Consider the following 16,235-nt stretch of genomic DNA (forward strand, 5'->3'; position numbering starts at 1 on the left):
CTACAAATACAGTTGAGTGGTTGTTGCTGTGTATCTTCAAGTTGTTTCTGACTTATGGCGGTCCTATCACAGGGTTTTCTTGGCAAAGTTTGTTCAGAGGGATTTCCCCCTGCTTTTAGATGAGAGACTATGAATTTCCTATGGTTACCAGAAGGGTTTCTGTGGGATTCCAATTCTGATCTTCAGAGTTGTAGTCCAACATTCAAAACCACTACACTATGGTGGCTCTCAGTTAAGAGGAGGTTCTCTTTAACATCAGCACTACTTTACTTGTCAAGTCCCTCATGTTTATCCTGTCTAGAACTATTTATGACTGTTACAAATGTGTAATTTAGAGTTATGCACTCGTGACCATTACATATGCATGATCTTTATATGGCCCCTCATAGCCAGCATGGTGTAGTGGCTTGAATGTTGGACTACAACTCTGGAGGAACACGGTTTGAATTCTCACTGAGCTATGCAAACCCATTGGATGACATTGGGCAAATCACACATTCTCAGTCTAGAGGAAGGCCAAGGCAACCCCTCCCTGAACAAATGTTGCCAAGAAAACCCCATGATAGCTTCATCTTAGAGTGACCATAAGTCAGAAACTATTTGAAGGAACAAAACAACAATGTAGCCTTTACTTTAGGGATTACATAGGTACTGTTAAAGTTTCCCAATCCCTACTTACCAAGCATCAGTCACTGCAATCGACAGTGTTCTGTCCCCCTGTCAATCAGGAAGCAGCTGGCTGACATTCCTAATCCCTTCACACAAGCAATCTCCAGCATGAGGGAGAATTGTGGCCTAGGTCTTGCTTCTGCTTGTCACATTGGAGATCACTCACAAGAGGAGGTGAAAACTGCAGCCAGCTGCTTCCCAAGCAACAGGGGGACAAGTCCCAGTTGTTTGCAGCAGCTTCTTCCCAATAAGTGGGGATGAGGTGGTTCAAGTTGGGATTCATTGCGAAGTACTATAACTACAGTGCCTACCCATACGTATCTCCCATACAGGAATCTGGCCACTATCTTTAAATTACTGAGTGCATACTTTCTACTCAACAGATCTGTACATTTCCCATTCTTTTTAAAACTGAAAGGTTACGATATTCCTTCTTTCATACATTCACTTTTAATTTTCTTCTGTTTTAACAGACTGGGATCTGAAGCACTATAACGCAATATAAAATACGGTAGTTATTACGTAAGAATTAAATTTCATTTTTGGTAGTTTGTTTAATAATTCCATACTAAATATGCTGGCAGAGGTATTCATTCAGCTTTTTTAAAGCATGCAAAAATAAAAAATAAAAATTGTAACATTAATTTCCAGAAATGTTTTCATACAATAGGTTAATCAGATTTATAGTCCATAGCAAAATTTTCAGTTTGAGCTGCTGTGCAAAATTAAACAGTTAACAGTCTCCATTAACTAACCATAGCCCCCTTTTAAAAATTGTGAACAAATTATGAAAATGGCAAAATGATAAAGGGATTTACTAAATTGAAATAAGTAAATTAATCAAGTACATATTTTATGACTCCTTAGAAAAAGCTAGTATTTCCATAATTTTAACCAGTTAATAGTTTTCCAATCAAATTAAGGATGGCTAGTTATAGGTAAACTGGAGCCATCAGTTTGGTAAACAATAAGTACACTCCATTTTATGAGAGTCTTGCTAAAAGCTTAAGCACTTCTCAGAAGTGTTCAGATCGCCAACCTCTCAGAGAATATATCGACATTTCATCCATTCTAACTTCTTTCACTCCCTGGAGAGTTCTTCTGTAATGATCCCTTTTGTATCTTTGTGCTTTGAAGATAACATGAACTACAGTGTACAGGCGTGTCCTGTAGTCTATTGCCTATCAGAGTTCATTATGAGAGTTCTTGTCAGCTGATTTGAACATGAGAATTGAGTTGAAGATTTTTAGTGCTGGTCCTAGTTTAATGCTCATTATTTTGACTATATCTGCTTGCGTCATTAGCAGGAAAGCTTCTCCATCAATTTGCTTAAGAAAGAAAAAAAAAACTATTGTTAATATTTTAGAGCATTTAAGGATATAGTCAAGCCATTTATTACAGTTAACAAATCATAAGGCAAAACAATGACAACATAACTACAACAAAACCAACCAAAATACCCCAACAGTTGTACAGTCAGCCCTCCCCATAAGCAGGCTTGCCTTCTGTGGCTTTGAGCTGACATGGAAGGCAAGCCCCAGCAAAAATAATGGGGTGTGTACCCATGCCGTGCACCCCATGCACCGCTGCGAGCACGCACCCCAATATTTTCTATGCATGAGCATACACTCTTTTCCCCATATTCTGGAGGAGGGGTGGTGGTCTGGAATGCATATGGGGAGGTCGGGCTGTATACATCTTATACACCTTTACACAAAAATGTAAGCACTCCATATTGGAAAATAAAAACAAACCGTATTAAAATAGAATACTAGGGTATAATTAAGTGTAAATGAATACATTTTAAAAACAGCTTAGTAAAATGTATTTAAAATTCATGGCATTAAAAGTATGCAGCCAAAATAAGATATCCCTCCTGCTCCTGAGGCTATGATTCCTATTTAGCACCTCACATAATTTGGACCAGAAGAGCTATCCTTTAACTGATTAATGTTTATGGAACATGGCCTTTAGGTTTTGGCTGCAGAAAAAAAGAACCTTGCAACCTCTTGTTACCTTTTCCCCAGTATATTTTAGCAAATATATAAGATACAATTTTAAAGCTCTATCTGGGAACTTGGGAGGGGGGGAATACAGCCGGGCAGAAAGGGGCGGCAAGATGCCACCCCTTTCTGCTCCGGATGGAGGCCGCAGCAGACAAATGCTGCAGCCTCCATGACGCCTAAAAAGAACTCGCTCCTGGTAGTTTCTTTTTAGGTCGTGCGCGAAGGCGGCAATGACATTTGCATGCCGTGGCACTGTTTGAACACTACGCTGCACGTACGTCATCATGGCGGCCCCCACGTGGATGGGGGTGAGCCATGATGGTGCCTGGACAGTGCAGTAGGGTTCGGGAGCATGCAGACGCTCCACTCTCCTGAGCCCTAAAATTGGCCTCGGGCTGGTGCTTTGCACCAGTCTGTACTGGGCCTTACCGTACTTTTTAAGAATATACAAATACAGTTCGCCCTTCTTATACACGGATTTTTTATACACGGATTCAAGCAACACGGTTTGAAAATGTTCCAAAAAAGTATAAATTTACCTTGATGTTCCATTTTTTATTAGGGACACCATTTTGCTATGTCATTAAACTAATGGGACTGAGCATACACGGATTTTGTTATACGGGGGATTTGAACCAAACCCCAGCGTATAACAAGGATCCACTGTACCATCTTAATAACTGTCTAGAAGCCAAAACTGAAAGATTGAACTCAAGACTATTGAATTACAGAACATTTTGGTTCCAAATCTCTCTAACAAACAGGGATCTAACTAGGTGTAGGCCAAATCATGGCAATATTTATGACTAACCATTATATAACTGGACATAGGGCCCCATCACATTACATTGTTATTACACTATATTCCACTTTAACTCCTATGGCTGCTTCTTGGGAATTCTGGGGTTTGTATAGTGAGACACAGGACCTCTCTGGCTGAGACTTCTAACTGCCCTCCCTAAATTGCAAATCCCAGCATTCCATTCAATGTACATGGTAGTTAAAGTGAAAGATAGTGCAATAACAGTGTAGTGTGATGGGGTCAGAGTCTACCTTTTCCCATCCATATAATAATCGTCTACAACAGGGGAGGCAACCTGTGGCCCGCGGGCCGGATGCGGCCCGGCGAGCCTTGGGACTGGCCCCAGCCCGGTCCTGCCGCTGATGCCGCCGGGCTTTGGCCTCTCGTGCGCAGGGGCAATTGTTCAGAAGCCTCAGAAACATGCATTATATTAACATTTTTTAAAAAACAGCAATTTTTTTCGCGTGTCCTTCACTTTTTTAAAAAAGTGTCCACCATTTGAAAATTTGTCCTACATTTGTCCCGGTTTATTATTTATTTAAAAAATATTTAATTATTATTTTTTGGCTTCGGCCCCCCAGTTGTATGAGGGACAGCAACCCGGCCCCCGGCTCAAAAAGGTTGCCTACCCCTGGATAATCATTTACAGTAAATGACATGGACTCCCCCTCTCCTCTGATGAGCACTTTGTATGTGCACAGTTGTTTCTGTGTCAAGGGAAAACACATATTTCTTCTGCTCAAGTCAACAGAGTTGCATAATGTTCTTTTCACTTCGCAAAAAGTTGTATTAAAAGGTGTATGTTGGCTGAAAATACTGCTCCCCTAAAAATACACCTGTTGCCAAAGTCAAGTTAAAATGTACTTAGGAACAAAGGAAGCAGCTTTATACTATTCTCCCTGAACTGTAAGTATGGTCAACCTGACTATCAGCAACTCCTCAGGATTTCATGACAGAGTCTTTCTATCCATACCTGGTATCTTGGTAGCCCCATCCAAGTAGAAACCAGGCTTGACATTGTTGCTTCTAAAAATCAGGTAAGTTAGGTGTGATCAGGGTGGTATGGTAAATGTACATCATAATTATCTGAGATATCTTTCCCACACCTTTCCAAAGAGGAAATGGCTAAGTGCCACGGTCCAAATCATCATTATTATTGTAACTTGAAGGCTTCATGGTCGGCATCCATAGTTTTTTGTGGGTTTCAGGCTATGTGGCATGTTCTAGAAGAGTTTCTTATGACATTCACCACCATCTGTGGCTGGCATCTTCAGAGATGCCAGCCACAGATGCTGGCAAAATGTCACAAAGAAACTCTTCTAGAACAGGGCCACATAGCCCGAAAAACCCACAAAAAAACATCATTACTATTATTCCAAGAAATATAAAGGAAGGGGGGATTACATGGTTTCCTTAGCAGTCACATGGCACCAATGATTCCAACAGACAATACAAAAAGCTAACAAGCCCCCCCCCAAAAAAGGGGGGGGAATGCATCAAAACCATTCAGACAAGGTGCTGAATTCTTTGAAGTATGTATTTAACTGATGTTAACTGTCGTCAAGTTGTGTTTGACTTATGGCAGCCCTATGAATGAGAGACCTCTAAGTCACCCTGTAATTGACAGCCCAGTTCAGGTCTTACAAACTAGAAACTGTTGCTTCTTGATTGAATCTATTCACCGTGAGTGTGGTCTCCCTATTTCCTTCTGCCTTGCCCATCATTGGATTTGTCTGGCATGATTTCTTTCTCTGAAACCAGTGTTGACTTTTGGCGATTATGGCATTGCTTTCTAGATGTTCACAATCTCTGTTTAATGATCTGCTCCAGAATCTTTCCTGGTATAGATGCGGTCTCTTCCAATTCTATGATTCTATCATCTAAAAGATGACTTTTATCCATGAAAATACTGAGCCCTGGATTATTAAATAAATAATTAATTATACTCACTTCATCTTGAACACCTGCCAGTTCCTCGCAGCCAGGTAAACTCGTATGAACTCTGAAACCTGTCAACCAATTTTGACAGAGATTAAAAGATAAACACCATAATTGACATAATCCTGCAATCTATTTTGCCACTATTTCTCTCAAAATGGGAGGACATTAATAAATCAACAGATGTTACCAAACAAAATGGCAGTTACACTATACCTTGAGATGAGCAATCTCATTGAAGCTCCACTCAGATTGACTCTTTAACCCAATTTTTTTTCTGGATCAATCAAAGAAATGTTATTCCAATTCCCACCAATAGCAATAGCAAGTACATTTCATATCACTATCAGTGCATTAAGCACACCCTAACTGGTTTACCATGTGTAAGCTAATTCGCCCCCATCAAGCTGAGTACTCATTTTAGTGACGCACGGAAGGATGCAAGGCTGAATCAACTCTGAGTCTCTGGCTGGTACAGTATTGTGGTTTGTGAGGGGTGGCAGTACAGGCATTGACCACTGTGCCAACAGGGCCCTCTGTCTATGTAGATACCCCATCTGGGGTGACCTTCCCCTCATGTAATTTTATTTAATAATTAAGATAACAAAGGTTTTCTCAGGAATATCATAACACATTAAAAATCAGACAAAGAAAAAATGCCATAAAAGCAGTGAGAAATACATTTAAAAAAAGTTTATTAAATTTAAAAAGATATATAAAACTTGTTTAAAGCAAATAAAAAGAGAAAGCTGCACTACTGCTTCACAAGCTCCTCTGGAGCGCCCAGGGCAGCTTTCTCTAGTGAAAGAGAAAAGCTTCTCTCTCGCTCCCCTGCTGCTGCTATGTGCTACCCAAAAAGTGCCTTGTACTGTCAAAACAAATAGGTTCACTGGTGAAAGGCACCAACCGGATTCGGGCTTTAAAATGAATTCATTTGGTAAGAAGTGCGGATACATAATTTGTAGAATATACATCAAATATTGAACAGCCAATATATTTTTTTTGGAATTTTTTCCTATTTATTTTCCTGGCAGTGAAGTCAGTCTTATTTACAGGTTCTAGAATCTGGACTAGATTGTAACTTTTGATGAAATACAAGCCATGAACTTTTGTGCGTTGAAGGTCCAGTTTGGATCCGTGAGTGTAGACCAGTTCTGTATGCTGTTATTTCAAGAGAGTCAACAACTGGGCATTTCAGATATTCCTTCACACATACACTAAATGCATGCAGCAGGGAGGGAATCAGACTCTACCTTCTACTCACCCATCACCTTTCAATACCACGAATTATGAAACAGAGCATCTACCACCAAAATGCTGATATGAAGGGCCCATTCACAAGATATCTACATACAGATGTTTGTAGTATCTAACACCTTTGGACACATTCTGCTGAACACATGAGGACAACAAGCATGGTTTCAAGTATTAATCTGGGTGTGGAAGGTACATCTAAACAGAGTTCAGTGCCTTTTATCACAACATGCATCTTTAGCACTACAGACATAGTATACTTAAAGGTGGAAAGGAAAGAAGGAACTAATGTCAAATTACTCCAAGACAGTACTTGCTCTTGTTCCTACACTTCCGTTTCCATCTGCACTAATACTTCCTTAAGGAGGATCTTTTAAAAAACGAGAAGCCCAACAATAAATTAGAACTCAATCAACACAGTCTGAATAACAAAATCAGGAGATCAGAGCGACCACCCATTAAAGGTTCGCTCTTTTGGATTGACCACAGAAACAGGTCTTAAATAACCTGCCCTTAAACAAACAAAACGCTGTGATGTGATGTGAACCTCAAGAGTGTTAACTCGAAGAGGAGGGTGGAAACTATCCACCTGATAAAGACAGAGGAAGTCCTATGCTAGAATAGGAATAAAACAGACACAATAGGACATCATTACTATCATTTCTGCTAAGCAAATTATGAAAGTTAAAAGCAACAGCTGGCCTCCCCTGTTCAATAATTACAATATCATAAGCCTGATTTATCCCACTATAGTTATTCCAAATCATGTTTATTGTTGTACAATCACAACCATCAAAACGCTCCTAAATTCCTTCCTGAAGTCTTCAGGGTCCCTGTAGCCAGTTTCAAGATACTGGAGAGCAAGATGGTGAAGTAATGGTGTGTCCAACTCCCCCAGCTGTGGGACACATTGGGACAGGAGCTTCAACAGGATCCTGACAGACCCTTGCGAGTTTCTGTGGCTGCCTTTTCTCACATGCCCCATGATCAGGAGAGGGATGAACACGTCATAACTCACGCCCCACTCTCCAGCACCCAAGCAATGGCTGTGCTGGAGGCAGCGGGAGCTGTCAGGCTCAAAGGCAGGATTTTGAAGGATAGCATCAGGAGGTCAGAGCTATTTCAGCATGGCTACTGCCCAATGCAGGGCCTTGGCCAACATCAAATGCAGACAATACTAACAGCAATTAAAACATAAAGAATTCATCACCACTCCAAATTAAGGGGCAGGATCCAATTCTAGCCTTCTGCTTGTTGACCAGTGAAGTCGAGCAGAGGTGGGAAGGGGCAATTTCCTCTTCTTACTGCATGTCTCTCTGCATCCCTGAAACTTGTCGGGAGGGCTGGAAAACCTTTCAGAGCCAGTTTTCAGGGATCTACAAGAAGCTGCAGGGAGAATAGAAGAGGAACATTCTGATATTCTGTTGCTGTAGTCAGTACAGCATTGGATTCAGACCATTATATATGCACATACCAATGGCAGTATGTCCAAAAGGGCATAATCCTGTGCAGCTCAGTTCTGTTCAGAAAACACACCTCATCCGTGCTCCACTTGGAAACTTTATTGGCAGGGATCCAGCCACAGTAGGAAGAAGCTTGCTCTGCTTGTGTCCCACCGCAAAGGAAAGGATGAGTTTTTCAGCGGGGGAGACAAATGACTGGCTGAGAATGGGAACTTTCTGTCACTGAAATCCTTGGCATCTACAAAAAAACAACCCAAAAAAAACATAAATGCCGTACGGACATTGGTGACCCACATGCAAAATAACTCTGTACTTTAATTCAACTGTTGTTGTTGTGTGCCTTCAAACTGTAACAATTTATGGTGATACTGAGGTGAACCTATAACAAGATTTTTCTGAGGCTGAGAGCAGTGACTCATCCAACGTCACCCAGCAGCTTTCATGGCCAAGTGGAGAATTGAACCCGGCTCCAGAGTTGTAGTTCAATGCTCAAACCACTATATTACACGGACTCTCTTAATATTAAACTCAGTATTTTTGTTGTTATAACTAGGGGTAGGCAAACCTGCGGCCCGCGGGCCGGATGCGGCCTGGCAAGGCCTGGGACCGGCCCCAGCCTGGTCCTGCCGCCGATTGCCACCGGGGCCTTTGGGGGGCAATTGTCTATAGAAGCCTCAGAAACATGAATTATATTAACATTTTTTAAAAAATCAGCAAATTTTTTCGCGTGTCCTCCATTTTTTTTAAAAAGTGTCTTCCATTTGAAAATTTTGTCCTACATTTAATTTGTTTTATTATATACCGCTATCCAAAGATCATAGCGGTGAAAAAGCAAGTAAGCTAATTAGCAAGTAAGCTAATTTGCCCCCAACAGTCTGGGTACTCATTTTAGCGACCTCGGAAGGATGCAAGCCTGAGTCGGTTGGGCCTTTTGCTGGTCTGAACTCGCAACCTTGTGGTCTTGAGTGAATGGCTGCAGTGGTCTTGAGTGAATGGCTGCATTTGTCCTGGTTATTAATATTTTATTTTTTTAAAAATTATTAATTATTTTTTTTGGCTTCGGTCCCCCAGTTGTCGAGGGACAGCAACCCGGCCCCCGGCTCAAAAAGGTAGCCTACCCCTGTTTTAACGAACAGTGCTCATTAAAAAAAATAAAAGGTCGGATTCCACCACTAATGCTCTCTTCCATTTTCTCCAAATCGATTTTGGCTATGCTATTTATTTGGGGGTGGTGGGGGTGGTAGGGGAAGGAGAATAAGGAAATCAATAAAATTCTAGAAACTAATGCAGTTCTGATGTTCATTTAGCACTCATGTTTTTATCTGAACAAGGCAAACTGAGATGCATGTACAGCTATGGTTCTCAGATTTTACCCCAATCCAGTATACTGTACTATTTTTCCACAAGTTGACTGCAAAATCTCATGAGTAGTACCACAGCTTCTTCAAGTTATTAGAACACCATCCCTCCCAACCGGGCATGAACAAATTCAGGTAAAGTTTCTAATTTTTCTAACTCAAAAGACATTTTTCCAATCACTGTTTCACCTTGAACATTTTTCTTACATATAAGAAGTTGCCCCTCATTCTTTATTTCTGGATGGTTGTAATTTATTTATAACCCATCTTTATTTCATTATGGAACTCAAGGTATTAATGCCTGATAATTTATGTGCGTTTTGTATATTTTATTATGTTGTGATTTATATATTACTAATATTATGTATTGTAATATATTAATCACAGTGGGCACTTGGTATTGTTGGGCTTCCCATCTGTGGATTTGAGAGTCCACACCCCATATTATCCGGTGGTGGCGTGTGCACACGGGTGTGCTGTCACTGCCCCTTAGATAATATGGGACTTGAGCTTACCTGAGTTCTTCCCCATCTATGGGGATGGGGGATGCTCAGCCAAATCCCTGTGGAAAGGAAGGGGTCAGTATATACCTTTTGTATTTTAATAAATTGGGGGGGGGGGGAAGCACCAAACATTATATCAACTGACAGTTGCAACTAGAGTATACCTACTGGATCATCAGAACTTAAGTGATTCAGCAGATCCACTCTATTTGGGACTGGCAACTGGGTTTACATGTAAAGCTTTATGTCAGTGGTTCCCAACTTTTGGTGCTCCAGATGATTTGGACTTAAGCTCCCATAATTCCTGATTGTTGGTCAGGTTGGCTGGGGCTTCTGGGGGCTGAAATCCAAAACACATGCAGGACCAAAAGTTGAAAAACATTGCTCTATCTTCACAGTCTCTGATTAGAGCTCAGATCATGTTGCATAAACAGTTAAATACAAAACAACCCTATGACTACAAGTTATGTGTTTCATTCAGGCAGTCTTTGAATGACTATGCCTACTGGTAAAGTATTTCCCTGTGAAAGTGGGGAGGGGGTAAATGCAATTTTTTTCCCAGAGAGCACACTTCTCTAAGAATCTCCGGGTACTCCAGCACAACTCTATGGCCAATATCTGGCAGGTGCTGGCCAAAGAATTACATTATTTTCTCTAAAAATCTCTAGTTACTCCAGCATGACTCTATGGTCAGTGTTCAGCAAATTTGTACAGGATGACCTAAAGATTCCTAGACAGAACATATTAATCAAATTCATGAATAATCAAATCCACAAACGTCAAAGCCACAAATATGGAGAGCCAAGTGTAATATAAAATAGTTACCTTTGGTTTCATTTAGACATGGTTCTTCGCTTTCCATCCTCCTTTTTTCATACCCATTCTTTCTAGCAAGTTCCTTGATTGTCTGGCTTCCCCTAAAGAATACAAAGACTTCATCTTTAATTAATTACATAAAAATAATTCTTCCTGTTAACAATGTATACATGAAGCCATTCCTCAAGAGGTGTCCTCTAAGGGTTGCCTTCATCCCCCAGTGAAACATATAGAACACCTACAACAAGTTACTAAACTATTTTCAGGGCTAGAAAATGAGACTTTACTTCTACTGCTGCTGCATGTCACTGTACCATTCCTTTCACTTTGTGTGTATGTATGTGCCTTCAAGTTGTCTGTCAACTTATGACAACTTCACTGATTTCATAGGGTATTTACTGGCAAGGAATGCTCAGAGATGTTTTTGTCATTTCCCTCCTCTGAAAGAACAACTGTTCAAATTAGCTATGCAATTTAAAAAGAGAGTTCACAGTGCATAACCTATCATATCCCAACAATTATAACATCTGCTTACACACCACACTACCCACTTACTGTATATACTCGTGTATAAGTCTAGAAATTTTAGTCACAAAATTGACCCCAAAACCTGAGTCAACTTATCCATGGGTCAATGTAAATACTGTACCTTAACTCTTATTAAAAAAGGAACCACTCTCTGGTAAAAGGTAAGAGTGTAATCTATCCTGGAAGCACTGACCTCCCTCTACTCTCTCATCCATCCAGCTTTTAGGGTGAGCACAAACAGTCATGCCAGCTTGAATTCTGTAAATTCTTTAACAATGTTTGCCCTATCCTTTACATCCTTTGTTACATGCCCTTAAGTTTTACCCTTGACTTATCCATGGATCATATCAAGATCCATAATTGCGGCCCCAAAACCTGCCCTCGACTTATACATAGTATCTAACATGGGAAAACACTGGTAATATTGGTCTGTGAACATTCAAATACTTATCCAAAATGCAATGGGAGCATGGAGTTTCTAGCACTGACAATTGCTGCTACTCCTTTCTGCTATCAGTCATGCTTCTCTCTATTCTTACTGCTTCCTTACGAGTTTGATATATTGATATACAGCAAGACAAAGGCAAACAAGCAGAGAAAGAAATATGTTGGTGTACAACCTAAAAAAAAAATTGACCCACTTGGAACTCTATGTCCTTCAAGTATACTACAGAAAAGCATTAAGTAAAAGTGCAGAGAGAGATGGAAATTGCCTGATCCATCTCAATGGCAGGGCAGGCAGCCTTACTGCTTTTGGTGTCAAATGATAGCAGAGCTGTTCATCAATCTTTCTTATGTGAAATTCACTATGAATAGGGAAAAGGATGAACTCGACAAAATGCTGCACCACTTGGGAGTATTTTGTTTACTCCAGGCTATTCATTTCAGCAACACTTTCATCTAGTCAACCATTGTCATTCAAATATTTACTTCCTTGGGACAAATGTCATGTTCCATCCTACTACTGAAAAGCTACCAGAGCCAGGGGCCAGAATCCTATTAGTGGCATATACAAATATATGTTTCTTTTTGGATGCAGCCAAAAGTGCTATTCTGTAGCCTTTTTGCACATTGTCTAAAACCTGCAGCTGTTAAGTCTTGAGAGTTGCTAATCCAGCTGCTTACTTGTGGTAGGAGGAGAAAACGCGGAGGCAACAGTGCTGAGAAGGGAAAGGGGAGGGGGAGGGGAGGGAGGGAGAGAAGGCAATATTACTGAGGAGAAGAGAAAGGACAGAGCAAGAGCATGGAGAAATATTGCTGAGAAGAAGAAATAGGAAAGAGATTGTGGAGGCAATATTGCTGAGAAGAAGGGATAGGAGAGAAGCATAGAGGCAATATTGCTAAAAAGGGGTAGGAAAGAGAGCATGGAGGCAATAGTGCTGAGAAGAAGGTATAGGAGAGTGCACTCCACCTGTTGAGTGCTCTCCCATTTCCTTCCGCTTCTGAGCTGAGACAAGCTGTTTCTACATCACTGTCTTTTCATCTGACTTCCTCACTTCTCTGTCATAAGCAGCAGCAGCATGTGCTGCCCCTTCTGAGGCTTGACAGCTGCAGGGTTTGGTATGGGTGGTAGATGGAGCATGAAGAGCTAGTGGATAGCCCCTTGTGCCTATTAAAACGGAGTGGGGGGCAGACACAGAACTCTACAAGCAGAACAGTATGCTCTAGGGAAACTAGAATGTTCCCCTGCTTAGAATCATAGAGTTGGAAGAGACCACATCCAATCCAACCCCCTGCGATGTAGGAAATCACAATCAAAGCATCCCCAACAGATGGCCATCCAGCTTCTGTTTAAAGACTTCCAAGGAGGGAGACTCCACCACTTTCCAAGGGACTGTGTTCCAGTGTCAAACAGCCCTTACTGTCAGGAAGTTCCTCCTAATGTTGAGGTGGAATCTCTTTTCCTGTAGCTTGCATCCATTGTTCCGAGTCCTGTTCTCTGGAGCAGCAGAAAACAAGCTTGCTCCCTCCTCGATATGACATCCCTTCAAATATTTCAACAGGGCTATCATATCACCTCTTAAACTTCTTTTCTCCAGGCTAAACATCCCCAGCTCCCTAATTCGTTCCTCATAGGACATGGTTTCCAGACCCTTCACCATTTTAGTTGCCCTCCTTTGGATATGCTCCAGTTTCTCAACGTCCTTTTTGAATTGTGGTGCCCAGAACTGGACACAGTATTCCAGGTGGGGCCTGACCAGAGCAGAACAGAGTGGCACTATTACTTCCCTTGATGATAATTATGCCCCCAATACTGTCAGCCAAGTCATTAATAAAGATGTTGAATAGCACTGGGCCCAGGACAGAACCCTGTGACATCCCACTGGTCATTCCTCTCCAGGATGAAAAGGAGCCATTGTTGAACACCCTTGCTGACCTTCTGTCAGAAAGTAAAGACTTTTTAAGAACTAGAGTAAATAAGCAATTTTGGTATAGATCCCAGAGAAAGGGAGGGTTAGGCCTCCCTAATATAAAGGGATATTATGAGGCCAATCAATTAAGATATGTAATAGAAGGTATGTTAAGTACATCAGATATGGACTGGAAAAGAAGAAATACCGTATATTCCGGCATATAAGACGACTGGGCGTATAAGACGACCCCTAACTTTACAACTTAAAATAGAGTGTTTGGGATATACTCACCGTATAAGACCACCCCTCTCTTCCACGATAAGTCAGAAAGGAGCTGAAGGCACACAATAACAGTAGCAGCAGCGGCAGAGGAGAATGAGGGGGAGGAGAAAAAAGGAGAAGGAGAAAGAAGAAAAGGAGGGGAAGAGGAGGGAGACTCCACTACACTCTGAGGAAGGAGTCTGTTCCACGTTTGAAATAACAGCATACACAACATTATTTCACCCGCCTCGACAACTCCTCCCGCCCTTCCTCTTGGTGCATCTACACTTTAGAATTAATGCAGTTTGACACCATTTTAAGAGCTGCTGCTCCATCCTATTGGAATCCTAGAATCTGTAGTTTTATAAGGTCTTTTGCCTTCTCTGCCCAAAGAATGCATGGAGGGGCACTGATCCAAACTACAAATCCCAGGGATTCTGTATGGATGGAGCTGTGGCAGTTCAAGTGGCTCCTATTGGAATCAAAGCCCAGGAAGCTTTGTGCCAAATAGAAACGTGTTAGGCTGCAACTGCACTGCAGAAATAATCCAGTTTGACACCCCTTTAACTGCCCTGGCTCAGTGCCAGGGAATCCTGGGAATTCTAGTTTTGTGAGACATTTAACTTTCTCTCCCAGAAAACTCTGGTGTGACAACAAATTAGTTCCCAGGATTTCATAGCACTGGGCCATGGCAGTTAAAACAGTACAAAACTGGATTGTCTCTGGAGTGAGATGCAGCCTGAGTTGGGTCCAAGACACACTTCAGAAATAATCCAGTTTGAGACTGCTTTAACTGCCCTGGCTCAGTGCTATGGAATCCTGGGAATTCTAGTTTTCTGAGATATTTAGCCTTCTCAGCAAACTTTGGTGTGACAACAAACTACAATTCCCAGGATTTCATAGCACTGGGCCATGGCAGTTAAAACGGTATGAAACTGGATTGTCTCTGGAATGAAGATGCAGCCTTAGTTGGATCCAAGACACACTTCAGAAATAACTGCCCTGGCTCAGTGCTAGGGAACCCTGGGAAGTGTAGTTTTGTGAGACATTGAGCGTTCTCAGAAAGAGCTCTGGTGCCACAACAAACTACAATTCCCATGCATCTGAGGAAGTACGCTTAAGTCTAGGAAAGCTCATGCTGCCAACTTTTCTTTCAGTGAGACTCAAAGGTGCTACAAGATCTATCTCTCTATCATCATCATCACCATTATTGTTATCATTATTAAATCCAAATGCACCTGCAGAAGTGGACTTAAATTGGCAACACTGATTATGCTGTAGACTCATTCTCTGGGGCTGGGATCTGGAAGTGTGGAGGCAATTCCCTTGAAAAACCAGGGAATCCTGGGAATTGTAGTTTGTGAGGGCGGGGGGGGCAACCACTGTCCTCTCTCTGATTGGCTGTTAGTGTGACTCCATCCAAACAGGATTGGTTGCTCTGTAGCCTGGCTCTCAGAGGGACTCAGGGGCTAAGAGAGAGAGAGAGAGAGAGAGAGAGACCCTTTTCTGAGGGTAGGGTGGCGACCACTCTCCAGCCCTCTCTCTGATTGGCTGAAAACTGTGAGTGTGTGACTCCAAAGGATTGGTTGCTCTGTAGCCAGCCTGGCTCTCAGGCTGGAGGGAAGGTAGAGACAGACCTTCTGCCTTCCAAGGACAGGAAGGGAAAGGAGGGAGCAAGGAAGGAAGGAAGAGAAGAAAAGGAAGGAAAAGGGAAGGAAGGAAGGAGGAAGGGAGGGAGGGAAGGAAGGAGGGGAAAAGAAAGGGAGGGAGGGAGGGAGGGAGGGAGGGAAGGCAAAGGAGGGAAGGAACGGAGGAGGATGCTCCTTTGCCTTTGAGAGAAGCCTTCCCTGCCGAGGGCTCTCTTTAGGACCCAGGGGCTTTCCGGAGTACAAGACTACCCCCGACATTGGGGAACATTTTTCTGGGCTAAAAAGTCGTCTTATAGGCCGGAAAATACGGTACATATGAAAATAGGGAATATTTTCTTTAAAGAATTTAGTAGAAAAGAAATTAAAGACATTGAAAACCCACTTATGAAAAATATACTAGAAATATGGAATAAATATAAAAAAGAATTATTGAATGAAAACTCATTGATAGTACCAATAATAATGGTAAAGTCATTCCCAAAGAATTTAAGAAATTTATTAGATAAGGAATTAAAGGAAAGGAAGATAGATAAAATAGAAAATTGGATAGAATTAAAAATAAGAAGAGAAAATATAAAAGAGAAATTTAGGGGAATAAAAATGTCATGGTTTCATTATATGCAAATAGAACAAT

At 41.5% G+C, this 16,235-nt stretch overlaps 1 protein-coding gene across 1 annotated transcript in view; it reads right to left on the minus strand.

The window, feature by feature from the left end:
- Positions 1-1,118: 1,118 nt before the first annotated feature.
- Positions 1,119-16,235, minus strand: part of L3MBTL3 (L3MBTL histone methyl-lysine binding protein 3) — a 108,918-nt gene continuing 93,801 nt past the window's right edge. Inside the window, 7 exon segments of the mRNA XM_042444750.1 lie at positions 1,119-1,997; positions 5,428-5,477; positions 6,802-6,807; positions 8,202-8,243; positions 8,246-8,276; positions 8,279-8,370; positions 10,819-10,910. Of these exon segments, the coding sequence (XP_042300684.1) occupies positions 1,854-1,997; positions 5,428-5,477; positions 6,802-6,807; positions 8,202-8,243; positions 8,246-8,276; positions 8,279-8,370; positions 10,819-10,910 (457 nt within the window). The 3' untranslated portion in view covers positions 1,119-1,853.

This window comes from Sceloporus undulatus, chromosome 1 (assembly GCF_019175285.1).
Source record: "Sceloporus undulatus isolate JIND9_A2432 ecotype Alabama chromosome 1, SceUnd_v1.1, whole genome shotgun sequence".
Lineage (NCBI taxonomy): Eukaryota > Metazoa > Chordata > Lepidosauria > Squamata > Phrynosomatidae > Sceloporus > Sceloporus undulatus.